General features: G+C 34.3%; 2 protein-coding genes across 6 annotated transcripts in view; one reads left to right on the forward strand and one right to left on the reverse strand.

Annotated features, from left to right (window-relative positions):
• The window catches only part of SYN2 (synapsin II), a 175,716-nt gene that overhangs the window by 88,375 nt on the left and 59,853 nt on the right, over positions 1-27,488 (forward strand). The gene's annotated exons all lie outside the window — the stretch shown is intronic.
• On the reverse strand, positions 24-27,176 carry TIMP4 (TIMP metallopeptidase inhibitor 4). 5 transcript variants are annotated; one of them, XM_035558452.2, is made up of 7 exons: positions 26,823-26,964; positions 23,949-24,038; positions 17,722-17,757; positions 9,195-9,292; positions 4,416-4,530; positions 3,634-3,758; positions 24-3,478 (listed from the first exon to the last, which is right to left on the reverse strand). In XM_035558452.2, exons 2-7 carry the CDS (start codon positions 23,962-23,964, stop codon positions 3,281-3,283), a joined length of 588 nt encoding a protein of 195 aa, XP_035414345.1. In that variant the 5' UTR covers positions 23,965-24,038; positions 26,823-26,964; the 3' UTR covers positions 24-3,280. The 5 variants fall into 5 exon arrangements, with proteins under 5 accessions (XP_035414345.1, XP_035414346.1, XP_035414347.1 ...); XM_035558453.2 differs by having other exon boundaries at positions 23,906-24,038; positions 26,823-26,881; XM_035558454.2 differs by having other exon boundaries at positions 23,906-24,028; positions 26,823-26,875.

The raw sequence follows: 27,488 nt of genomic DNA on the forward strand, positions 1-27,488 counted from the left end.
AAATCAAACTGGACAGCCAATAATTTTGAAACACCTCATATTGGGTATTTTATGGCAGATCAAATATAAAATGTTTAAAAAACTAATTATAGCATATAATTCATATTACAATTTGTTCATAAATACTTAAGAAAACATTTCTTTTTACAATGTATATAAAGAAGGCAATGAGATATGGTTTAGTTATGTTTAAGGTCTATTCACTATAAAACTGAAATAGAAACAACTATGTTGAGTTGAAAAACAGAAAATATCTGTTTACTGCAGAATGCTGTTCAGACTGCACCATTACATCAAAATGGAATTGGAAACACATGCTACACTGTACATGTAATGAATATTAATTAGCCATGTGCTTAATTCAGACCTGGTATGGTTATTAGGCTCTTGCAGGCTCATCTAGGAATTGTTTTGGTTTCACATGAGGAAATTGTCTGTTTTTTAAATATATTTATAAGCTGGTAATATAAATGCACAGCCCTTAGGACTAGTAATTGGCACTGCCAATATTGTCTTTGCAATATGAATTGCTTTTTGGAAGAAAAGTCGCCTTCATATTTCATACAGGAACAAGTAGTTGTATGTGTATATATATTTTATGTCGATGATCAAAATTGGCCTTTGGTAATTTTTTATTTCTCTCCAGCAAAGCAGAAAACTAATTTGACTTTATATTTGACAGCACAAATATATGATGTCTTAATTTAGGATTGTAAATTAAAACACCCAAAACTGTTTTACAGTAAAATAAAAAGTGAAATGTTGACTATTAAGGGAAATAGGCAACTCTTCCTCAAAGGAATAATGCTGTGCATTCCTGTTGCAACATTTGCGCTTCCTTCAAAGTGGACCACAGTTTGATAGTATTTTACTTACTGGTAAATAGATAAGGAGATAGATAACAAAGATATCTTTGTTGATTTGTAATAATTACCGTATGCTGCATTCTGTTTCCCTGGAAAGCCAAAGCAAGATTAAAAAAAATAATAATTAAAAAAAAAATTGTAAGAGATTATAAAGATCATAAAGACTAGTTTGAAACCCTGTTCTTGTCCAGGAACATGTGGTGTCAATCAGTACTCTCCAGCTTTCCAGAATGTATGCAGCATGGTACTTCAGGTTTAACTCCTTCTATGTTAATGCTAGATAATATCTTTTCCATAGGGTGAAGTGAAACATGATAGGGTTTCAACGTTTTTTTCTATTTATTTAGTTTTACAGTCAAACAAAATATAAAAGCCCTTATGTAAGTACCATTTACAATCTCCAGCAAAATAGATTTTTACTTCATTGCTTTTCTGTAAGTATTAATTTAGCCACAAGAAAAGTAAATAATATTCATTCTCACAATTGTCTTCTCAAAGCTGCCATTGTCTGTCATTTAAATATGGATTAATGCAATTGTCAAAATAACAGAAACACTAAAACAGAGTATGTCACAAAAATCATTTATACAGTCTTTTGCAAGTATACATTTTATATTCAATGACATATCTTAGTATGACAATTATATAGGTCGTGCTGAATTTTAAGCCCAAAATACACTTTCATTGAATTGAATAGAATTAGAAATGCCCATTCACTTAAAGAAATGCATATGTTCTTTGCAATTTTAAGTCGTGATGATTTTTAAAGGTCTCAATGGCAAATAGACTAAAGGCACTATTTGGAAAACTGGACCCTTGAGCCATCAGACAATAACAGCTCTAACTCTTGATGAATCCATAGGCTGGAAATGTCACAGTGTTTGTTAAACTTTCAAATGGACCTGATCTATCCAAATGAGAACAGAACTGTCTAAATATTTTTCTCTGCCTATTGTTCTAAATTCCTGTATGAGGAATAAATGAGAGTAATCTTTAGGCAAAATTGGAATGAATTTAAAGAAATCCAGTAGGGAAAGTTAGAGAGAGTAAAATATAGGTTGGAAATGGCAGCTGTTACAGATCCATAACCTGTGTGATGGTTCTCATCCAGTTTCTAGAACTCAAGCAGTTCGTCAACTACCTAAACTTTGGTATTTACCAAAATAATTTCTTCAGTTTTACTACCGTGAATTGAGTTACTTTTGTAAACTTAAATATGTGTGAGATTAGCTATTAACTACAGTAATCAAATTATAAAAGTTTAGACTCTAAGAAGCTAAAAGGTAAACTATGTTGCAACGCTTCGCTAGGGTAAGTTGTAACACTTCTCTAGGATAAGTCAGAGTTAAAAAATTCATTATGACAGATGTCAATGGGCATTCATGAATGAAAAGTCATTAATGTAAATTTAATGTATTATTAAATATGAACAAGTATTTGAGAGCTTTTTAGGAATCACTTGCACTGTAAGTTATTAAATATCTACTGCATATATTTTTACATGAGCTTCTAAAGCCAAGTCTTTAATAGTGCTGAAGTTAAATGACCTAGTCACGCATTTAGAGAGGCAATATCAAGTACTACAGCTGCAGTGATGATGGACGTGTAAATTTCTGTAAATATAAACAGTTTTCACCTGTCATTATTTATGTTGGTTCTATAAAATGCGGAAGCATTAGAACATCTGCCTTTACGGTCTGCAAGGTATAGCTAGTTCACAGGAATATTGAATTGGATAAGGGGATTTTGATTATCAAGGCTGTGTTTTAACTTAATTATCAATGAAAGTTACGACTCTGTAGATAAAGAAACCTGTGACATAAGTAACATACAAAATATGGAGCACAGATTGTTTTAATCATTGAAGTGTTTAACTTGTTTTGACAGGTAAGGAAAAAAACACAATTTTTTGAATCTTTTATAGCAAATTGTTATAATACTTTGCATATACACTGTACAATAATTCTTTTGTATCAGAAGACTTTCATACAGAAAAAAAAATTATAAAACATTCCTTTGTTCATCAGAAAGGTTTGGAATAAAACATGGGGCTTTTTTAATTTGTAGGTTGACAAAAATAGGGAACGAAATTCTGACCATTCTTATGTTCTTGTACATTCATATTGGTAAAAAAAAAAAAAAAAAAAAAAAAAAAGTTGTGCCTTAGAGAACACAGAGGAGCATTCTCAGCTTGAGCCTCTCTGTATAAAGCATAACTTTACAGAGTAGCTACCTCCAGGAGATTTGTTCGTCTTCTTGCCTGAGTGCCAATTCCACAGACTCATACTTTAGCTGTACAGGACAATTTGTTTTTGTTTCTAAGCAACAGACACATTAGGTGATAGCAGTTCAAAGCTGTGAGCGTGCAATGTTTGATGGACTTAGACTCCAAGGCTTTTCAGGAAGTCATCACATTAAGGTTCGCTGATATCAATAAACTCTTTCTCTGGAGGAGGGCCACCTCGGTACCAGCTGCAAGTGCCATCACTTCTCTTGATACAGGCATAATGCTTGGCTTGGTGCCCATATAGCTTTCTTTCTATCAGCCAGTCTGTCCAGAGGCACTCATTTGGTGCAGTGATTGAGCAGGGCACCATGTAGCAGGTAGTAATCTAAATGTGAAATAGGACATTAATTCAGTATATTTATGGTTTCTCAAAAAATATATAAATTATATGGTATATAAGAGTACAGTTCCCAACAGTGAACAATGCTATTGGCTGTAAGGTGGGCTCCACTATTAAAGAGTATTTTGTGCTATACTTACTTTACAGCCACAGCCCATTTGATATCTCTGATTAAGACTCTTCTTTTGAGACAAGGATAAATCATCCCATGGTTCAATGTAGTTGCATAAATGGATGAAGACTTTACCATCATTTAAAATTTGGCCTACAGCATGAAAAAATAAGAGAAAATAAGGCAAGCAAAGAAAACAGTTTTCTGAATGCTGAAATAAATTGAAAAGATGTCCAAAGTTTTTAACTAATTGCACCAAATTAGTCATAGACTTTTTTCCATGAATGTTATTAAAACTGTTAGAACTATTCTGCTGAATAAATGCTAAAGATTTAACAAGGATACTTCTCACAAGATGCTGATAAACTGCCAGGAAGAGATGGATGCAAATGGGGTAGTATGTTAAACCAGGTTACAGGACTCCATAGAAAAATCTGTAGTTACTTACAACACCAAATCTGCATATGCATAGGTATGTGTTGTCTTGTTAAACATGTTTGTATTCATGGGAAAATCAGTAGGTTTGGTTTTAAAAGAACAATAATGGCATAGTTTCTATTTACTAACTATATAGTTACTGACTTTGACTTCCTCTGAAACTGTTTTAAGATCTTCCAGTGAAGGATGGAAAGCATGCAAAATTACAATATAATTACAGCTTTACACAATTTGTACATTTCATTCTGTTTGTATTATTTAGACAGTACATAAATATATTTTTACAAGGGCGTATTTTTGCAAAGTCAATCAAATTGTACATTGAGCAGTTACTTTTGTTCTTATAGGTACATTGGTTTTGTTGACTCTTACCTGTCAAAAGATATTGTTTTTTGTTGTTAGCTTCTAGTTTCACTCCACAGAGTGATGAATCAAAAGGAGTATAGACATACTGGACATCCTTGAGCTTTTCAAATCCTTTAAACATCTGAAAATTATCAGAAAGTGAAAGTCAGTAGTGGAAAACAAATATGAAAAAACAGTTGCAAGCAACTACTGGAAGAAGTATATGGTGCATCTCTTGAAAAATGACTCTGAAGTCTGAACTTTGATGAGAAAATACCAACAATTAGACCCCGTCTCTACATCAAATGAAATGTCCATTATTTTCAGAAGGAAATTAGGTCTTTTTTTTCTTTAGTTATAGTTTTGAAATTTGCTTTTTCGGTATTTTTAATAGATCTTTAAAGCTTTCTCTTCAAATTATATTCTACAGACATCTTTGTCTACAGACATCTACTTCTTTAAGAAATAACCCACACCATTCATCTTAAACAAGGTTCTGCAGTGTTGAATCTTTGAAGATGCAAAAAATTCTTGACATATTTATGTGGGAAATTTTATCTTGATCAGTGTAATGGTGTATAACTTCAAGAACATGAAACATGTTAAGGAACGGAGCATTATTCTTATATTCTGTCATTAAAACATGCTTTTTTTTCCATATCTAATTGATAATTTTCTCAATGCAACCTTCTCAAATAACTGTTGGAAACTGGATTTATGGCCTGCAGCACCAAAAAGAATAGGCTCAGAATCAAAGCCCATGCAGTGCTCAGATAATCTGCTCCTTTACTAGCATTTCCAACTTTGAAAATAATGCTTAAAGTAACCATTACAAGATTAATAACAAATTTAGTTATATCCAAATCAGAGAGGGAACCGTAAGATGCTAATCAACTTCAGAATGCCTGTCATCACCAAATATGTCATAACTGAAACCCCAGCACTCCAGGGGCCCCGTTTGGTTACATCATGCTGTGTGTTGACAGCTGTGGACGATTGCAAGGTTCACAGCTCCCAGGGGCAAACTCTCCCAATAGCAGCTGGCATCTCTGGAAAATATGTTCATATTACCCAAGTTCTCTTGGGAGATTTAAATAGTACAGGGCACTTCAAAATACACAGTAACATGTTAGGGTTTTCTGAAGCCTCAATTTATAGAATTAAAAAAAAAAAAAAGTAGTCAAAGGTGTTGTTATTGGTCTTCCCATCCAAAAATATTAGATGATAATTTGAAATACTTAGTAGAAGAAGTAAACATCCTCCAAAGCAAGCAAACAAACAAACAAAAACACAACAGTAGCCTGTATAGCAGTGAAAATATTAGAAAATGTATATAATGTTGATGGACAATGTATTTAATTTCATTAGATAGATGTAGTCTGGTATGTCAACCAAATGTGAAAGATCTCAAAAAGCTGGCCAGATGAGGAAGCAAGAGCAGGACAGGTGTGTTGCAGAGTATCAGTCTCATTGCTAATGCAAGCTTCAAGAAGGCCTTCCTCACTCCCATTGAAAGCCATTTTCATACCTGCCATCTTTGGAAATGGAATCCCTAGCTTCTGCTACACTTGCATCCACATATTCAGGGTGTGTGTGCTAGACAGCTGTGTCTAGTACAAAGTAACTGCATAAATTATGTAAGCATCCTCTAAATTGAGTTCTCTTCACATTCAGAATCTTTTGATTGTGCTATACTGTGTAGTAGAGTACAACTTTTATTTGAATAACTCACCACCTAATAGAAATTAACTTAAGTGGCATTATGCAGACAACACAAATTGATTCAACGGTAATATATATGTATATATTTATATATGTATCTATAGCAACTAATACTGGAGATCTGGTCAATATTTAAATGTGTGTTTTGAGTTTCATTGAAGGTGCAGTTTGGTGTTAGTTGAATAAAAATATATAATAAATGAGGAGCTCCCTGCGGGCCTCATCAGGTTGGGGGTTTTGTTTGTATTGTTTTGTGAAATTCCAGCTCTGACCTGTCTCTGGTTTTGAGATAGATATAGGTTAGACCATTTCTTAAATTTTTAACCTTCTCTTTAATTTGGTAAATCGTATTTGATCTTCTCTGTCATATTCTCTCAACTCCTAGAAGTGTGGAATCTTTCTCTCTAAAGGGTTAGAATAGGATTTTTTGACTCGATTCTACACTGTGGTATGATCCATTTACATCTGATGTTCTGGTAGGATTTATTGAAGGAAAATACAGGGAGGAGTCAGGAGAATTTACAGGCAAATATGAGAAATCATTCTGTAAGCAATCAAGAAAAGGAATGCTATAATAATAAAAAGAAAATATTTTAATATTTGACATATGCTGTTTAGATCGTTTAAAATGTTATCATCTGAGAGAAAAGATAAGAAATAGTGTGATAAGGTTATTGCTGTGATCAGACAAGTTTTAAGTTATTCAGGAAACTGCGACAATACACAATGTCACTGATCCATGTAGTTCAGAGTTTGAAGACAGCTGACAAGCTATCCTTGTGATGTTATTGGCACTTGCAAATTAAGCTTGAATCAGATGCTCAGAAAAAATCTTTCGTCAGTCTCTGAATTGTCCCACTCCACTGAAGTAGCCAAACGTGGCCCATGGTGTACATCTACATTATTTTAGTTGATTCCTTTACACTTACCAAACGTTTACAAGCATGAACTTTTAAAAATTCCTCACTCTTTTTACCTTTTGTAGCTCAATGCAAACTTTACAGTGTTATCCATAACACTTTTCTGTTAAACATGTTTATTTGAAAGTGAATATTTCTTGATAATTTTTCAGCATACCCAGTCCTGTTTAATTTTCACTGGTATGCCAACTGAGTTATATGCTCAGAATATAACTGATTATATAACTTTTTGTCAGTTCTTGTAAGATATACAAAGTACAGACAAAGTTGCCTCTACATTTATATTTTTTAAGTGACACATTGAGTTTTCTAGCCATACCACCAAAGAAATGAAGTGTACAGAATCTCCTGTTGGCTCAACCACTTTGTATTGCAGAGATTTCAAAAACAAATGCTTTTGTTGTGCTTGTTAGACAATGAGCAAGGAGCTGGATCCCAACTCAGCTGAGCAGCCTGAGTGTGCCAGGGTGGAAGCCTCAGCTCCTCCCTCTTCTTAGCTGTCCTAGCCAGAAGTAGGAATTTGAAGGGTGGGACCATTGTGACACCCTTGTCTTTAGTCTAAGGTTGTGTGATGAAGAACGTCTTTTATTAGATAATAAACCTCCCTGGTATGTCCAGTCCTAGCTGACTTGCCTTCTGAAACTCAGTGGAGTTAAATCAAGATCTCTTACTGATGCCTGAGTTTACTGATGACTAGGTCTTCACTTATGAAAGTTTGGGAGAAACTCCGAAGTAGCTCCAACAGTATGTGAATGGATTGAAGAAATTTCAGCATGCTATTATTGAAGAATTGGGTTATAGGCTGGAAATAATAATCACATTAACTAGACTTATTCTTCTTTTTTTTGTGCTGAAGTATAAGATTTGTGTTTCTATAAAGTTACTCACTTAAGAGTTGCAGGGTAGCAACATAAAATTAAAGTTCTATTGGGGGGAAGAGAACTGGTATTTATACACTTATTTCTATGAAGAAACGTTTGGAAATATTCTTAATAGCTGAAGAAGACAATATTGGAGATGGTGAAGAGTTTTTCACTTTTCTTTAAACAAGGCTAAATTATCTTTAATTAGCTTGTTGAAATTGCTATAAAACCTTAACAGACATCATGTATGATACTATGCTTGTGAATATTTTGAGATATTCTGGTTTACTAGAGCTGATATACTAGTACAAGTTGAAGAATTGGATTTTTTTATTATTATTATTTTTTGAAAGCACATATCAATTCACAGTGATTTGCTGAAGTGTTCCAAGTAAATCACAGAAAGGTTAAGATTGGAAGGGTCCTCTGGAGGTCATACAAAATATTCCGTGAAAAATGAGAGATGAAACTACCTGGAAAACTGGAAGCAGAAAGAAAGAAAGAGAAAAACAAACCAAAACAAACAAAAAAACACCATGGTAATACATCATTTTAATTGAGAGATACTCTCCTTTACGTATTTCAGAAACAGGTATGTCATGATCTTTTAACATCATTGAAAGACTGATGGTAACTTCAATGGTACCAAGAAGTGTCTTCTTAAAGAACATTAATGAATGTGTCTTCTTATTGGAGCTTAACAAATAATGGAAAAATCCTGTGAGATTCTGAATCACTTTATTATTTTGTGTACTCCCACTTTGTGTTTGCTTTCCCAGCTTATATTCATACAATTGGATTTTTGTTTGTATGGATATCAGGGAAGGACTCCTGTTTCTGCAAATATTCCTATTCACTTGTGAACGATCCTTGCTATTTCAGCTAGAAATGCTTTCCTCTGTTCAAAAAAAGTTTGTATCATCCAGTCAGAGTTGCAACACCGTAATGCAACATACCTGATCAAGTTTTCACCAGAAACAGAAAATACGTAAATATAGTGAATACCTTTCCATAGATTTAATTGTTTTCATACAATCTTAATAAAGCAATTGTGAATAACAAAAGTATTATAAAAATACACTTATTTAGCAAGTAGCAGTTTTGACCTTCATGAGTTTTCCTTTTTTTTTCTTTTTCCTTTTTTTTTTTTTTTATACTTCTACTCTAATTCTGTGTTGTTCACCTAAGTCTAACCTTGGAGGCAGCTGGATCCTTTTCCAGCTTAAAGCATTTGGGGTTTAATTGTAGTTATATGCAGAGGTTATTGTTGAACTTCAAATTAGCTGAGTGATTCCATGTACCTTTATTTGTTTGATTTCATACCGGATCATTTTGTGGGTATCAAGAGGATCATCACTGGCAGGAACCACCTTTTCACTGGATATTTTTGCTCGAATCACTGTAATAAAGGAAAAAGTTTAAATGTAAATAAGCATACACCTGATTTTACAAGCAATAGCTAAAATTACATTTTTCTTTAAAATATATATATTTTGATAGATTTTAGCTTTTTTTTTTTTTTACACTTGAGGTAGAACTAGATTTTAAGGCTTGTCACTAGAGTGCGTTAAGAGCTGAAAATAACAAATGGGCTGCTGATGATACTAGTACTTATTTTTGACAGAGGTATGTTCCATTGCTTACATATTTCATGACATTCCAAATTTTCAAAATCCTTAGTGCTACCCTTGAGTTAAAATATCCATAACTAAATTAGAGCAAGGCTGCTAAACTGTTGAAGTTCGTGCTAATTATGGTTATGGCTGCTATGATTATGGACATTTGAAATAAGTTACCAAAGAGTTTTGATAAAGTAGTCCTTCAAAATCTTTGAAAGACCTGCATACCGTAACTTTTTATAAAACACTATAATCAGGCAGCAAGAGAAAAGGAAACTCCCATTGATGACATAATAGTCTATCAGTTAAATAGACTTGAAATTGACACTCAGAAAGACCAGGCTAGGCAAGATTAATGCATCAATTTTACTCACAAAATAAGAAGACAAGCATACTTTCACTCACTTTCCTAAGACCATATATTTTGGCATTTTATTAGTGTCCTTAGTTGTGTTAACCTTTATAAATGAATTACTCCCTCTCTTGACACGTTCCATTTATTTCCTATTCTTTAAACAAGGAAAGTAAGAAATTTTATGATGGAGGAAATGATTTTTTCTCCTATGTTTGTTTTAGGCATCTCTCATGTATATTGTTTAAAATATACCAGCAGTATTTGTCGCAGAGAATAATGGCATTCTAAGAATATAGCATGTTACATTGAGGCCAGAAGTTCTCTACGTACTTCTACGCTTCCCAAAAAAGTATTGAGTCCAATTTTTGCTTGGTTCTGGATGGCTGCTATTGCAGATTCTCTGCAGACGTCCTACTTGTCAGAACAGTCTGTATCTCCATGGAGGGATAACAGCAAGGGCCTTAGCAATCAACAGTCCAACCCCACTTCAACTGTAAATCCAATTCATAATTGTGCAGAGATAGATCTGTCCAAGGACATCCACATTTTTGAAGGGAACAGTTGGATTCATTCTCTCTGTCATAGGTATGCTACTTTTTGCAGATATGACAGCGACTAGAAATTATTTCTCAGCATGGAAGCAGTTCACAGCCTCCCTGAGCCCCTGTTCCAGGATTTGACTATTCTTATAGTGAAATCCTCATACATTTTGTTAATTTGAGAAAAATCAAGCTGAAGCAGCTTGATTTTTTTTTTTTGGCATAAAAATCCTGCTTCTCCCTCCCCTCCCCCCCAAATATGTATGCAATAAATTAACCTCCAACCATCATATCCAAATAAAAATAATAAGAAACTCAGACTGTAATTTTTCTTACAGCCAAATAGAGGTCAGTCTCATATAATAACGGCCAATTCTCATTTCCTCACTTATTAGCAGAGAAACCTAGATGTAATAATCAACATGATGCAGATGTCTGCAGCTTCAAAGCTTGAGTCCTCCATCTTTTGGCACAGTGCTCCCTTCTCCCAAGCCATTCAAACTCTTTTAAAGCATTTTAGACTTATGTGTTGGATTGAAAGGAAAAAGTTCTTTTAAGTATGAAGAGCAAATTCCTCTTTTCAAATGGTAAGTAGCAGCATCTCTTTAATCATCTGCAGATGTTATGTTCCCACAAATTAACAGTACTTCTTAGGTGCTTTGATCTAATTCCAGATAAAAAGTGTTGTGGATTGTTTGTACTATACTACTGGAAAGGTCAAATTAGAATCATGTTTTGTTTTCCTTTGCAGCATTTCTTCCTAAGGAAAGGTTTTCTCACAAAAGAGTTGATTCAATGTAGATGGGGTGAGACAACAGTTAGGAGCTAGCTCCATAAATTTCTTAGTACCGTAATGTGTTTTATATGCAGGAAATATTTTCCTGCTTACTCAATGCAAACCTATGTAGAATAATTAAAACTACTTTTCCTATTGTATTTAATATTGAAATATTACTAGTTTTCATATTTTTATTAAATTCTGCTCATTACAGTCTGACAGGAACATTACAGATGATCAATAATAGCTCAAAGAGTCTCCATGGAATTACGTAAGGCAGAAAGGATAATATTTTGGGTTTTGTCATTACGAGATCTTGTTGTGGGTGTGTAGAAAAAAATGAAAACTATTTTTATATTGTGTGTGTTTCACTTACTTGTTTGTTTAAGAGAAAGCTTCCAGATGGTGGAGGAATACCAAACTAAGATTTATTTATTTTTAATGACAAGAAAGTTTTATTGTTAAAAGATGTCTAAATCTTTAGTTATTGGGGTATTGCTTTTTCTGTTCTCCTGAAATCAGATTCAAATGCACATATATCTTTATGTGCCTTTCAAGTCTTCTTATTTTTTTATTTTTTTTTCTGTACTTTGAATTGTTATTTTTTTTCAATCAGTCGTCTAGCTGTCTCCTAAAACCTCTGATTCATGTGGTTGCTTCTGTTTTTAACCACAAGCATTTCCTGATTTAGCATTCTTGGGTCTAGTCATCTCCTTCTCCTCACTCGTGGTTCACAGGGTGGTTATAACTTAGGATTTCTCCTAGTCTGCACTTTCTTTCAAGAAGTGATATCAACTATATCATTGTTGGATTTGCTTCTCTATTTGGCTGAGAACAGCCTCCGGTTGTTTAGGGTAATAATGTCATTTATCTATCAGACAGTTATTCATTCTTTGTGAGGAATTTGCATATATAAAATACTTATGTATAGCTTTTATATTCTAATGTCAATAATTCAGTCTGCCTCAAATTTGTTCCGCATTTAAAATCTATGACGTATTTCAAAAGACATTCACTCTTATATTTCAGTAGTAGGATGTAGTGTTTCTGGTGTCATATTTTGTAACTCATGGTACTTTTAAAAAATACAAACTTTTAACCCTACTTTGCAGCTGAAAGTGGTATCAGGTATCTGAAATAGAAGTTAATGTAATCAAAGCTACACAAGGGGTCAATTAGAGCCTTAGAACAAAAATCGTACAGTTACAGCAGTTATTGGCTCCCACTATTATGCTGAGTCCATAGTGTCAAGTTGCTGCCCCTCTGAGCAATTGCTGCTTTCATTAGTAGTGTCATAGCGTGTTGCAGTATAAGAAGGACAACGTTACATTTGGTAAATCAGCTTGGTTATTGCATATTTATACCTAGATATAAATCAGCTTGGTTATTGCACATTTGTTATTAGATATCTGTTAAGAATATTTTTAATCCTTCTTTCCTGAATTAAGTAATTTTGAACTGCATAAAGATGGACAGATAGAGAAGCAGATGCTTGAAGCTTTGAAAATCTCTTTTGTCAGCTGATTGGACTCTAAAAACACTCAAGATTAAATTCCTGAACAAAGTTGTCAAGTGTGTTAAGATCATAGTAACATGAGAAATAGAGACATGTATTGAGTTGTTTTATTTAGATTGGGTTTAGTTCAGTATTTTTATTTCTGGGATATGATTTCTAGAAGACTGAAGTACTTTTCTTCTGATAAAAAACATGTTTATAAAGCCAATTGAAATAGCAGTGAACATACTTTAATGATAAGAAGAGTCACTGAATGAGAGAATATGTAGCTGTACCCTTCTCAGATGTAATAGGACAAGAAACAACTGACACAAGTTGCAACTTGAAAAAATGTGACTTGGTAGTAGGGTAAAAAAATGAGTTACAGAAAGGGTTGTTGAGTCAAGCTGACATACACAAATACTCATTGCTGATGGCCTATATTGACTCCTATAGCAAAAGTTAGTTTTGAAGGAAAACAAAAGTAGAGAAATGGGTGTAGAGGGGTGGAAAGAAGGAAAAGTGAGAGAGAAGAGAAGTAACGGTCCCCTGTGGTTAGCCAAGAAGGGAAGTAAGATGAATGTTTCTGATACGAATGTCCTCCCCAGGCACACAGAGGTCCCTCCTGTAATATTTTTCCCTTAGTAAATATATGGTTTTCATCAGGACCTGATTATACTCCTTCCTGCTTGATACTATTAATGATACTGATATACTAATAACACTAACTGAACCCTGCATCGATCGGGGCAGGTGTTACACACCAACTAGTGTAAGCTTTCTGCATGCATATTATTGTATAATACTTCTGTGAATGACTGTTACCTACTTTGTTATTCACTGTTATGTTCTAAGCTAAATCGTACAATATAAAGGGTAAGAAAAAAGTGAGTCTTTTGCTCATGACAATGCCTTCCATAAGAAGCTGTCAAACCAAGAGTAGCAGGGTTTGTAAGTGGAAGGCCTAAAGAATTACAGCATTAGCCAAGAACAACAGCATGAGAATGGGAAAATGCCACAGCAGCTTAGATGAAAGTGCAGGTGGAAGTCAGACTACAGGATTGCAAATGTAAGGTATTTTAGAGGTTGAGGGTCTTAAGCATAGTGTAGCAGAAGGTAATCAAGCACCGGAACATGTTGCCCAGCGAGACTGTAGATTCACCATCTTTAGAGATACTCCAAATTCAACTGGACAAGGCCACGAGCAGTTTGATTGAGTTGGACCTGCTTTGAGCAGGATGGACTAGACAACCTCTACCGGTCTCTCACAAACTAAATTATTTTATTGATTAGAAGTGCTGGTAGACTAAGACTGCAACACTAAGAATGCTCTTGTGCCTGAGATAGTAAAGACTGTTCTAACTAGTGCTGAACGTTTTATTCATTTCTTAGAATTAAGAGTTACAGATCATTGTCATGATGGATGAATATTAAATATTAGCTGCACTGGAATTTTCATGCTATCAGTAATAAACTGATTAAATGCCCACAATTCATAAATTCAAAACTCCAGTTAATGCATTCCAGTCCTTCAGCAATTAGGTACGTTAATGAGTAGAAGGACAAAATTTTCTAGGCTGGGATGCCTCAACTGCTTTTTGTATAAAGAAGAGCTAAATCCTGTCGTTTTGGCTTGTAATGGATTCTGAGGTCATCAACAAAGTGTGATTCTGCATGCAGAGGAAACCGTATTGCTCGGACCATCCCAGCCATATGTATTCCTGGTTTGCCCCTAGATTATCTACATTAATGTTCTTGTAAGGCCACTTGCAAATTTTAGAAACAGTGCCTCAGTCAGAAAAAAAAATCGGTGCAGTGTCACTGTCTTAGATTTTATTGCCTCAGATCATATATGGAAGATTGAGTAATTGAGTGCATTCCTACAAGATGCCTACTTATTAAAAAGATTTTTTTTTAAATACATCAAAATCCTGATTTAAAAAAAAAAAATCAGTTCACACTGGTCAAAAGTTTAGTCCTTTCATGTAATTACCTAAAATATGAAGTGCAACTTTTGAGCAATTATTTCTACCTGTCTCTTTAATGTCTGACACTTCAGTCAAGCTGTTGCCAGATGCTATTGCTCATGTATTCTTGTAAGGCTCTTATATTTGTTGCCTTGTAGGGACAAGAAACAAGTGGCACAGGGAGAGGGATCTCAATGAGTGTATTGTTCTGTGGATGGGTTGAGGATGGCATCCCAGATACATATGGGAACAGACAGAAGAAAGCATTTGAAATTACAAAAAGAGAAAACAGAAGTGTTTTGTTTTTTTTTTTTTTTTTTCCTGAAATTACATGGCAGTTTGCATATGCAGTTTGAAATAAAACAGAACTATGGACACACAATATATGTGGAGTACATAAATTTGAAAGGCCTTACATTCAAATGAACCCTTATATATAAAAATGTCCTCTCACCCAAATGAAAACATTCACATGTAAAATAATGCAGCTGTTTCTGCTCACCCTTCTTCTACAATATTAGTTAAAACTTGGCAGTTGAACTAGATAATCTTTGAAGGTCCCTTCCAACTGAACTAGTCTATTCTATTGTATCTATACCCAAAACTTAAACTTTTTACCTCTTTGAGGTGTAGTAGTTTAAAACACAACTTGCTAAAAATATGGTTGGAATATGACAGTGTCTGTACCAGGTAGATTTATACACATACCGAAAACATTCATCAAACAAACAGTCAGGAATATAGAGTCCACATAATTTGTTTGAAACTGTAAATGTCAAGTTTCCAGGTCCAGAGATCTAAACTAATTGCAGAGTAAACCAGGAAACAACTGAAATGAGGTCATATAGGTTTGCTATGCAAAATGGCTTTTTCTGTTGTATGCTTGTATTACCCAGGAGTACACTTTTTCCTCCTTTCTGAGGTCTCCATTCCTCATTACAGATGACGGAAGGATAAGGGCTTTTCATGAAACATTAGTAAAACTCTTTTTGTAACCACCATCGTGAAATGGGGGTTATCTGCCTGCTTGGGTGTACCAAAACAGAAATTCATGATAAATCCTCAGTTTACCTGCTAGTAATTCTTATAGGTGCTAATACAAATTTGCACTATCTGATAAAGATATGCCTGTTGTTTTTAATTTAAATAAGGAGTCTATATTCTTAACTGGAGTCTATATAAGGAGTCTATACAAGGAGTCTAATAAGGAGTCTATATTCTTAACTGTAAAAGGCTTTTCTTAGTTTTATATGCCTTTGTTTATTGTGTGGTATCATAGGGGTAACTTCCAGAACTGATGCACTAACTGATCAATGACATAATCCCGATGATAACTAGAGGCTGCAGTACAGTGCTGGTAGTACCACAGATTATATTAGAGCCAGAGCTAATCTGGTCTATTCTCCCACGTGCCTGGTGACAGGATGAGGGGGAGTGGACTAAAGTTGCACCAGGGGAGGTTTAGGTTGGATGTTAGGAAGAACTTCTTTACTGAAAGGGTTGTTAGGCATTGGCTAACAATGGTTAATGGTAACAATGGTTAATGGTAACAATGGCTAACAATTGGCTAACAATTGGTTGTTAGGCATAGGCTGCCCAGGAAAGTGGTTGAGTCACCATCCCTGGAGGTCTTTAAAAGATGTTTAGATGTAGAGCTTAGTGATATGGTTTAGTGGAAGATTTGTTAGTGTTAGGTCAGAGGTTGGACTAGATGATCTTGGAGGTCTCTTCCAATCTAGATGATTCTGTGATTCTGTAAGCCAAGAGTTGTCAACAAACATGTGCAACCAAAGCATAGGTGTTTCTCTTTGGCGTGTTTACCTATAGGATTAAGAAAAAAAAAAGGTTTTAATAAAACCCTGTCACTCTTTCTTTATGTGTAATCAGCACAGTCCAGGATCACCCCCTCTCTGTAGTATGTAAGTGCTTAAATACTTCATATTCTGTAGAAGAATGCAGGCAAATCTGGTAATGAGATTTTCAGCAGTGCTTGTCTTCAGTTTTGAGGGTGGGTAAATTAATTCAGCAGAATAAATGTAAGAGATTGGACAGAAGCAGCAGCTCGAAATCAGAGAAGGGGCAGTAATTTGTTCCTTCTTATAGTCAAAGAGCTGCTCCAGGTAGAATTTCTACGTGCAGAGTAGTCTGGCCAGCATACACAATCACTGGTCAGATTTGCTTCCAGTTTAAATCAGACATGAATCTTTAACTGTCCAAGAATTTAAATGCAAGCAACCAGAATGCAAGCTAACTAAAAGACTGTGAGTAGAACTGGCCTTGTCTACCATATTCACCTGAACTCAAGTTATAGCTAAATAATCTTAGGAGTCCAAGATAAATGCCATGAAGTCCAAATCCAGGGTATAGGCACAATTTTTAATTTACCTTCTTGTGTCCAGGTGCCATTGATATTATACCCAGCATATTTTGGTCCAATCCTACAAACTTTGGTTTAAAGAATACTGGCAAGTAAAGCTATCAGAGCTGCCAGAGGAATCCAAGAACACTGTTTTGAATAGTTGGGTTCCATGAGTACATAGACATGACAAAAACAATTATATTTATTCTTTACATTGGAAACTAGGCATTTGATATTGCTTAACTTCTCTTGCACAGAGGAGAGAGTCAGAAGGCAAGGAGAATAATCTTAACCTCAAAAAGGAAGAGGAAATCTGCACAGAATTTGTCACAACAGATGAAAATGAATGAACCCACTTTAAAACAATGCTATACAATATATGCTTGGATGGAAAAAATAGAATAGTTTATACAAGATGTTGTAGAAGTCTTACTTCACACTTCAAAGCAACTTCCCACCCATACAACATTCCCACTTTCTTAATGCAACTCTGCCATATTTTAACTAAATATGCAGAACTGTTTGGTTATATAGTAGACTTGCCACATTTTCTTATTGTAAAGCTTTGAGTTTCACCAGTGAAGAAGGCAAATGAACTTCCTTAAATATTAATATATCTTTATATAGAAAAGATTGTAATTTATCTAAATACATATAAAAGGAAAAAGAAGTATTATCAATACATAAGGAGCATCATAACTTTGTTTTAAACTCACAGGCATTCCTAATGCTGACAAAAGAAGGCATTTCATCTGGAAGAAGACAAAAGTTATTGATATTAGGATAATATTTTAAAATAAGTAGCTAAATACCTAACATGTAGTTTTACAGATACTCTTATTTTTAAAGCAGATTATTTTAGGGATTTATAAATAATTTTAAGGAGATTTAAGATTTTTATTTCCTTAGATTCATTATTCAATTTGCATGTGTAGTTTCCACAAGAATTAGCAGTAATGCTTTCTTAATTATTAAATACAGTAGATGCATCTGTACTGTATAGAGGCACTTGAGCATTCACATACTCATATAATAACAGAACGTATGTATCCATTGATATGGTAAGCAGTTGTGGAAGACTGTATTACAAACATTACTTGGAGCAGGGATCATGTCTGCTACTTTTTAATGAATCAAAGTAATGAGTAATACTATCAAGTGCCAGTATCATGAGAAAAATGGTATGGTTTAATATGTTGCCCTTATCCTGAAATGTTTAAGGCCTTTTCAAAGCAAGTCATTTAACAAAAAATATTCTGTTTTTTCTGTTCATGCTGAAGGATTTGCCAAATACAGTCTCATAAAAATGCCATTATTTTTATCCTGTTCCCATTTATAATTTTCTTCATTTCTTTCTGCTATGGGTCCAAGAAAGGCTCTACTATTACTGACTTCATTTCGCATATTTTTAGTTGAGATGGCCTGTATTGTATGCAAAGAAGCCTGTACTCTATTTTCAAAAACTACTTTATGTTTTATCACTTCCATTATTCTTTATTCATCTTTGAGGCATGTGAATCCTTAAGTTTATTTACAATAAATTCAAAGGCACCTTGCACATTTGCAAATTAACTCAAATTTATTTCTGATGTCTCTGTTTGTTACAAATTTACTAGAACACTGAAAGTTCTTCATCTTCTGTTCATATACTATTTTTGAGTTTCTTTAAAGAAGAATCTGGAAATCATGTGGAGGAGGTTCTGTCTTTTTAATGCAAAATATATCTATTTCACTGTGTTCTTCTGATTTATTTTTTTTAATATATATATTCTATGGTTTACACTTGCCATAATTTCCTCTATATCAAGCACTTCCAATCAGCTAGACCACTTCTATCATAGTTGTACAAATACCACTGAATATCCTTAAAAAAAAAAAAAAAACAACACTATTTGCTAGCCACCATTATCACCTCTGCAAAATATTTTCATAGTATTCATGTATTTTTTTTCTTCCTGTACTGAAGACTCTAGGTCTTGGGTTGGGGGGAATGGAATTTGAGCCTAGGTACAGAGCGAAAACTGACCCATTTTGTCAAAATGGTTCACATAGCGTTCATGGGACATCAAGATGACTCCAAGATTCCCACAGTAATGCTACCTAATTATTGACTATAATGCCAATTTGGCAATGAGATATAACAATAACCCACTTGGAAAATAAATCTAACAAATCCGATGATGTCTGATGTTGTCACAGCCATATGGTATATCTTCCAAGTCGTTTTGGCTTATGATGCTCACAATGTAAAGGAGACTGGAACCATTCTTTTGCACCATTGATTTCTGAATTATTGTGCAAGCTTTTAATTGTTCCAGACTTCATTACATAGATAGAAAATTATCTCAGGATATCTGCTGAGATGCTAAGATCACTCTTATTCTTTTGAGATTGGAAACCTAGCGGTAAACACCTATACTTTCTGTTGTCTTTTGAGAACCAAGCAAGATGCTCTTGAATGATCTTTAAAAAGCTGAAAAAAAAACCTGTTTGCTAAACATTAGGTCTATCTATCAGTTAAGATTTCAACAAGATAGAGCAGTAAGCAGTACTTTCATTTCCAAACTGTAACATATCTCAGATGCTTGAAGCTGGTTTATTAGTTCAGTTCTAGAGATAAATAGAGTGATGCAGCAGCAAAACTGGTCCAATACTGAGTGAATCTGAAAAAAAAAATCTTTCCCTCTGTGTTTGCGGGATGGATTTCTTAAATGTAAGTCTACGTTGTTAATATTCACTCTTTCTGCACAATTCCTATAATGAAGGCCAAATATCTGTAGTTCAAAAGATGTGTATGCTAGTTAGAAGGTGAAGACAATGTTTTTCTGCTTTGTATCTTAGTTTTCTGATTTATTCCATGAATAAATGCTCACAGCCATCTGTAAAATAACTAAAGCAATGGCAAAGTAACCAATGGAATCACACAATTTTGAACATCACAAAAAAAATAGTGGAACTTGGTGGACTGTTTGGACAGAAAGGCTTTGAATCACTATCCACACATCTTGTTGAAGAATATAACTATAGCAGATTTTAATTTTATGGAAAACAACATCTGAAAGAGCATTGCCTAGTCTTGATGATGCTTCCAGCTGCATGAGAAGGTAAGTGTGGTGAGATAACAGTCTTATCTGTAACTTTAAAAACAAATTCTTAAACTAAAGTGTTATCACTTGGGCTGAAAGAACTCAAGGGAGTTTTCTGAAAGGAAAGACTAATTCAAAACACAAGCATCGGGCCAAATTCAAGTCTATTAGCCCAACATAAAATAATAAGGAGAAAAATGTGGTGCAGAAACCTACGCTTTGCCCATTGAAGGAAAACAAACATGAAACCTTTTCAAATGAATTTGTGATATGTTAATCTCTATGGGTTATTCTAATCAATTGATATTGCCACTGTGTAAATGTTTTGGTTACAAAGGGCAGCAGTGCAACACTTTCTTCTTTAGATGATGGATTATGATTTATAAGATATAATTTGTTGTTTTTCATGGTGTTTTTATTCAAAAAAATATATTACTACTTTCCAAGACTCTTCTACTTGGAAAAAAAACAAACCAACAAAAACATGAATACTTCTGAAGTCTATAAAGCAGGTATGAAAGATTGTTTTATTGCTCTTTCATATGGATATGAATTTACACTGTTTATCAACCTTTAACATACATGATTTGCAGACTTTGATTACTCTTTTGTGGTTTATTAATAGTTGTGTTTGTCTGCATCTGAAATGCACTTCTGTGTGAGGCTTTCAAATTGTAGGAGGCCTATCTTTTTCAAGCACATTAGGACTTTCTGGTAGGTCAGGATTTTGCGAGGCTGTGTTTTTGGCTTGGGATGCAAAAATTCCTTGTGTTGAAGGGAAGAGTCGATTTAGTTTGGCTGCCTTGTTAAACCAGATTTTGCAGTCTCAAATTGAATATATTCTTCTTCTTCTAATAACAATAAATGAGAGAGGTTTTAAAATCTAGTTTTTATAAACTTTCAAATGGAAGAGGTGATTTTTTTAAACAGATGTGCGGTATTCTTTTAACTAAATATTACATTAAAAAATAGCATGATTTCCTAATGTTGTTCAAGGTCAGTTTTATTTTTCTGCACTGTTTTTACAGCTGCTACTCATGTTACCAGAAATATTTCTCTCTACTTCACAAGCCTCAAATACCACATCATTTGACTAGTAATCAACATCTGCCTAATTTCAGCTGAAGAATAACACTCTCTTTATACTCTAAAGTCTGTAGAACAACATACATAATGTTATTGTAGATTTCCATTCATAGCAGCATACCTCTTCCTCCATACGGAAGAAACACGGTATTGTTGAAATACTTTTTAATGAGAAAGTTAGGGATTAAATTTGGTAGATTAATAGGATTAAGAGTTTGGCAGTCTTTCCTGTTCTCTTTTATATTATTTAATCTTTGTTCCTAAGCTTACGTTTTGTTTTCCACAGAGTATGCAGCATGTTTTTGAAATCATGGGTGTTAGATTCTTACCCCTATAATGTATGCTTTTAAATAAAAGTAACACAGTTGCTGAATTATCAGATCTTGCATTTATAACATTCAGCAATGAGACAGTATTTCTGAGTTACTTTTGAATCAGTGAACTACCATAATACTGAGATTTAGTTATACTACAAATTATTCAATTAGCTTTTGGTTCTTTTACCTAATACTTCTTGCAAGAAACATGTTCAGGTGCTGTACTTTTCCTGTTGTTTTTATGTGCATTTTCTCAGGGAGGAAAGAGAACTAGAATAGAAAAATTCCTGCATGTTATTTCTGTAATCGAGTTCACAGTTCCTGGAATACAAATTCAGCCTTCATTTTGGCTTGGGATCCCTGAGAAATGGTAGCTGCATAATCATTTCCTGTCAGTGACAAGTTACTCTAGAAATATACCTATGCATTACTGTCACTGATTTCTACTCTAGAAGCAGGACATCTCTATGAAGCAGAGTAAAGTCTGCCTCCATTTGGCAGGAAAATAATATAAATGCAAGTCTCATTACAAGTACTATAATTTTTCCGTGCTATAGAGAAATGTAGAAGTCTTTAGGCAACTCCATGATGCAATCTGCGTGAAGCCCATGTCTGTCACTGAGGTGTCTGGAGGCATGGCTTCTGATCCAGGATCCAGCCAGGGTCTGCAGACAGCATTCTAAAGCAAGGCTATGTTGCCCATTTTCCTCCAGCAATGGTTTCAAGAGTAGGGATTTTTATGGAACTCTATTGCATCCCTGTCTTTAATGGTCTTTTGTTATATGATATAGTTATTACTGTTTGTATGACACAAAAATTACATAGCTGCTTAGTCAGTGTGACCACTGCTTGGTCACACTACTCAGAGCAAATAGGCTCTATAAGATTAAGAATATGGTGGATGCATATAACATAATACAGTACGAATAAAATATAAAGTCTACTTTAATTTCACTTTGTACTTTTTTTCCCCTTAACTTGGAAGAAGTACTGTCAACATTTATAATACCTTTTCCAAAGCTGATTCTCCCCATCAAGCAAAGTTACTTCCCACTCTAATATAGTACGAATTAATCTACTCCAGTACAAAGCAAAAAATTATATTGCAGTGAGACAAAATTGTGGGGCACCAAGCCATGAACACTTTAATATTACAGTATGCTATTTCTATATTATTGAGTTTCATATTACACCAGAATTAATTTTTCAGTTCCTCTGGGATATTTAGATAAAACGTTTTATTGTTATTTTTAAATGTGATTAAAATTTAATATATCAGGCATTGTAAAGATGTGCCAGATGATCTCAGTGATCATATGAGATTTTAACAGGCTGAAAAGACTGCCAAGCTTCAGCTGTAAAGTTTCCATTGTGTTTTGAAATGTGCCACTCTTCTCTAAAGCTATAGAACTCTTCTCTGAAGTTATTTTATGTATTTATTTGTACTTCAGATCTGTTAGTCATTTCTGTTCCAATCTGGTACCCAATATGCAGTAAAAAGATTGTTTTAATTACATTTTTAAGAAAAAGCAACAAACATGAGAATTGAAATCAGAAAGAAGACGTCTACTTTAAAATAGGGTACTAGTGTAACTTATCTTAGAAGTGCAAAGTATTTCCATATTAGTCCTATTGTCCAAAAAATAACCTTGCTTTTGCCTAAAACAAGGGAAAACAGCTTGAATTAAGTGATAGACTTTAGAAAATAGTTAGTCCTCTCAATGTATACCATTTCTCTACTGGCTATATAATTTGATGTGAACACTAGTTTGGAATTGAGTCCAGGAGTGACTGAAGTCAGTGGCAAAAGGAAAATATGTCATCTTGACCATCTGATAAACTCAAGTTTTATCCATGGTTTCTCTCAAAAAATATTCAGAGGACACTTCTATCATCTTGAAACTGGGGTGCCTAACTACTGAATCAGAATGTTTAAAACAGCACATCCTCATCATATTTCATTTCCATACAGAGAAAGCCTCCTGGATTCTTTGGTGAGGATACTTAGCACCTATAATCACTAGTGCAGTACATGGAACTGCTATTTAATAAAGTTCCCGTCTCCATTTCAGGCTGAAATCCTTTTGACAAGTATAGGTGTTCATTGAGGTTTGAAGGCATTCTGCACATTTTAATAGGATCTCAGCACCGTTTAGAAGAACACAAAAGAAATGTATCTATTTTCTACTAAAAGGAGCATATCTCCACGGTGCTAGGCACTTCCTACTGATGAGGATTTACTTCTCTTTGAACTGAAATTTAAAACTACTAAGAAGTTCACAAGAGCTACCCAAATCTGTACAAAAATCACACCTTTCTAAAGCTAAGCTAAGCAGGAAGATTAACAAACCCAAGGTCACATAAATGGCAGAACCAGCATAATAGTCATGATTTCCTATCGCATCTACTACCTCATCATTACTGTTCTTCCTGTGGCATACAGCCATGTCACACCTGCAGTGCTCTTCATTCATCTGTTGTTTTTATTTTAGCTATCACCTTGTCAGGACCAGAAGCACTCTCTCGCTCTAGGTCTGTAAGAAACTTGACAGAAATAACAGGCTTTGTTAGGTTGTGTGGTAGCTGTTGAGTATTTATGAAGAATGTAAACACACAAAAGTCTCCTGTCAGGAAAAGAAGAAACAGCACAGTACTAATCAGATAACAAATGTAAAAGTGAAAAGAGCTTGTCCCAGACTTAATTTCTTTGCTTATGTTTTTTCTTGGGTATCTTACATAAATGCTAAGGTTTCTGAGTGGCGTCACACATTCTAGTGGCTGAAGTAATGTCTATAGATTCAGCCTCTTCCACCTCCATTTTCACTCCATCTAAATCCCAAGTGATCCTAAAGGAAATTTGAAAACTTACAGATAGATAGCAAAACTGATAAATAATGCAGTAACTGAAGTACATATAATGGCTGGTAACCCTACGAGCAAGACTGAGACTATGTAACATTTTACTTAACATGGAACTTAGAGGCATGGCATGGTTTCTTGGTTTTAATAAAATGTGATAGATTTTTATTCTGCAAGGATATACTTGAATGTGTTTGTGAGTACAGAGATGTATGAACTAAATAACTGCAAAAAGTTGAATAATCTTAGTAAAAAGCTGGATTAACATTTAACTACCATGGGTTTTGGAAGCTGAAGAGCTGGTCTCTTTGTTTATCAATATTTTCTAAGTATGAATATGTTGAAATTAAGGTACACATCTTCAGTTTGAGCTTTAATCTTCTTGTATCTTAAAAAGTATGTATACTTGTATATGTATATTATGTATATAAGTTTGCGGTATTCTACTGCATGGGACACTTAATAGCATGGCCCAGTTTACACATTCCCTCTTAACAGCCAAGTAGCACGAAGGACACAGGTGTGGCTTCAAACCTGCTTTGCTTCAAAGGAAGCAGCGTTGCAGAGGCATAGCCCTAATTCCTGTGGGGATGGTGCCATGTGGCAGGACTCCAGTCTTGTGCTCCCCAGGACAGTCCCAGCCCTGGCATCAGGGATGGAGGAGCTGCCTTTGCCAAAGTGGTTTGCAGAGGTTTCTCTTATACAGTGCAAACACTCCACTGGTGTTCTCCAGCTCCTTTAAAGTCATTTTGCTCTGCTTATGTGAGGCATTGTGTCCAGAATAAATCAAAGAATTCATCCATGAGGTCTTAGAGCAGTATGTACATACAAGCAAATGTATATATATGCATATCTAAAGATATATGTACACATATGTCTGTGAATGAATATCTGTACCTCTCTATCATATTATAATATATAGAAATGCTATTTAAAAATGATAAATAATGAAGAAAGGGATTCAAGATGTAAACATACCTTAGGTGAAAGGTGCAATTTACTTAAACAGGAGCATCTGTGTGAGTGATAGCCTGAGCACCAAGTCCAAATATAATGTAGTTTTATTTTACATAAAGGTAAGGTACATTATGTTTTATTTAAACATAAATAAAAAGTAGCATATACCTACCCTTTTTTAAAATGTTTCTATGGGAACTTGCCTTAATATGAATGGCCAGAATGGTTTCCCTAATGAGTATAGCTTGTAATAAGTATTTTGAATTTCCTCTGTACTGTAAAATTATTTATTTAGATAAATCTCTAAATAAGTTTCTTGAAAATTGTTACTTCATTAAATCTAGGAATGCAGCAGATTAATGCTGTTAAATGTATATGTACATAGTTAAGCTCCTGGAAGTACAACTTCTATTTTCTTTCACACCTACATTCCAAGTTTGTAATGCCTGGTGTAGGTAATTTAATGAAAAAGATTACTTAACACAACCAGATTAAAAACCAATTTAACTGATGGCCACAAATAGAGCTTAGAGTTTGTCATGGCTACAAAGATTTTCTGTCAGGGTATAAAAGCAATTAATCAGTATGCAGAAGGTATTGCCTGCCCCATAGAGATGCTAATTTTGTGACACTTTGGAAACTCATGTTCTACATTTACTGTTCACACTAGATGGAAGCTAACCAGCCTCAGCTTGAGCTAATGAAATCAAAAGACTGCAAAATGTCACATTTTCTTATCCCCATGCAGTCTAATTTTGAGATCTTTAGTTTCTTTCTATAAGTCATTTGACAACCACAGTGTTGATTGAATATCATGAAATAAAACTGTCCTAAAGCCTGGAAAGTCATATTTATGCAGAACTTCTGTAGACTGCTTATCTGCATAAAATAAAGGGCATATCAGTTTTGTCCTCAAGTACTTTTTGGAAAGCAACAACAACAGCAAAATAAGATATTGTAGTATAGCAGAACAAAGATGGAGTGTTTCAAGATGTTGTCATCAGGGACTTTTATTTTTGTTTATTTTCTTTTGCTTTCCAAGAGTGCTATAATATCTATCTATCTATATGCATAATATGCATAGTTTGCATATTTAGATAAAATAGTCTATTACAGATACCGTGAACAGTAGACATTTAGAAGTTAGGTATTATTCCCTGCTTGCTCTAAGTTAGGAGCTAATATACAACTTGTTCTTATTAAGAAGAAAAGGAGACTAAATAATACAGTAATTTCAATAATTTGTAACCACAAAATATTCTGGAAAAACAAACAAAAAAAAAACAGAACAGCTACTACCACATTTTTTTTTCCCCATAGCCATATTTTTTAAAAGGGATGTCTGCAATCATTTTGTTTTAAAATCCTAACTGCAGACTAAGCCAACTGGTTAAACATATTCCCCTACAGCAGTACAAAAAAAAATAAAAAATAAAAATATTGCAGCAGTTGGATTAGCTTCCTTTGATTTCCTACCATCATACTTAAAAGCACGTAGTAGTTGTGACTCACCTAAAGCAGAATCGCAGATGAGCTGCTGCGGATGAGCAGGGGCACAGCTGCACGCCTCCACCAGCTCCTGAATTCTGTGGGTCAGCAGCAGAAGCACTGAGAACAACAAGGTACTAAGTACAGGATTCATGCTGCCTTAAGCACGACTAATCGGTCAGCCAAGAGAAAATGCTTTCTTACTGTTGATTTTATATCTAAACTTCCTAATAACTATCTGATTTCTTCACTGTTCAGTTTCAACAGCCTTGGTTTAGAAAAGCCCTCTAATGCTCAGTCTGAGTATACGCTTATGTTAACTGACTTCTAATTTCCCTGACATAGGACCCTCTTATTTATGGCCCTGACACTAACTTGAAACTCCGCCTTCCTTTAAGGAAAAAGCACATCATTGGTGAAAATCATTGTACCAGAAGTGAGGTTACCTTAGTAAGCATTGCAACGTTGCTCTTATGAGTCAGTATAACTGTTAGTAATCAAAAAGCTTTACAAAAACATCTTTTAGAAGTATCTGAAGCTGGTTTTGTGATCTTTAGCAGAACAAAGATTTTTTTTTTCTAGTAAATTTCCTTCCAAAATTAAAAAAAAAAAAAAGAACAGTTCTGCTACCTTCTCTATTTTGGTCAAGTAAACAAAGCTGTCTTTTTTAAGCTCTGTTTTCTTTGCAGT

This window comes from Cygnus atratus, chromosome 10, assembly GCF_013377495.2.
Source record: "Cygnus atratus isolate AKBS03 ecotype Queensland, Australia chromosome 10, CAtr_DNAZoo_HiC_assembly, whole genome shotgun sequence".
NCBI classification, from domain to species: domain Eukaryota; kingdom Metazoa; phylum Chordata; class Aves; order Anseriformes; family Anatidae; genus Cygnus; species Cygnus atratus.

Coding starts and splice junctions, on each gene's coding strand:
- TIMP4 (XM_035558449.2), bottom strand. CDS start 26,952: ATGAATCCTGTACTTAGTACCTTGTTGTTCTCAGTGCTTCTGCTGCTG. Junction 17,758..26,822: donor CATCTGCGATTCTGCTTTAG/GTGAGTCACAAC, acceptor GTCTTCTTCCAG/ATGAAATGCCTTCTTTTGTC. Junction 4,531..9,194: donor ATGAAATCAAACAAATAAAG/GTACATGGAATC, acceptor GATAATTTTCAG/ATGTTTAAAGGATTTGAAAA.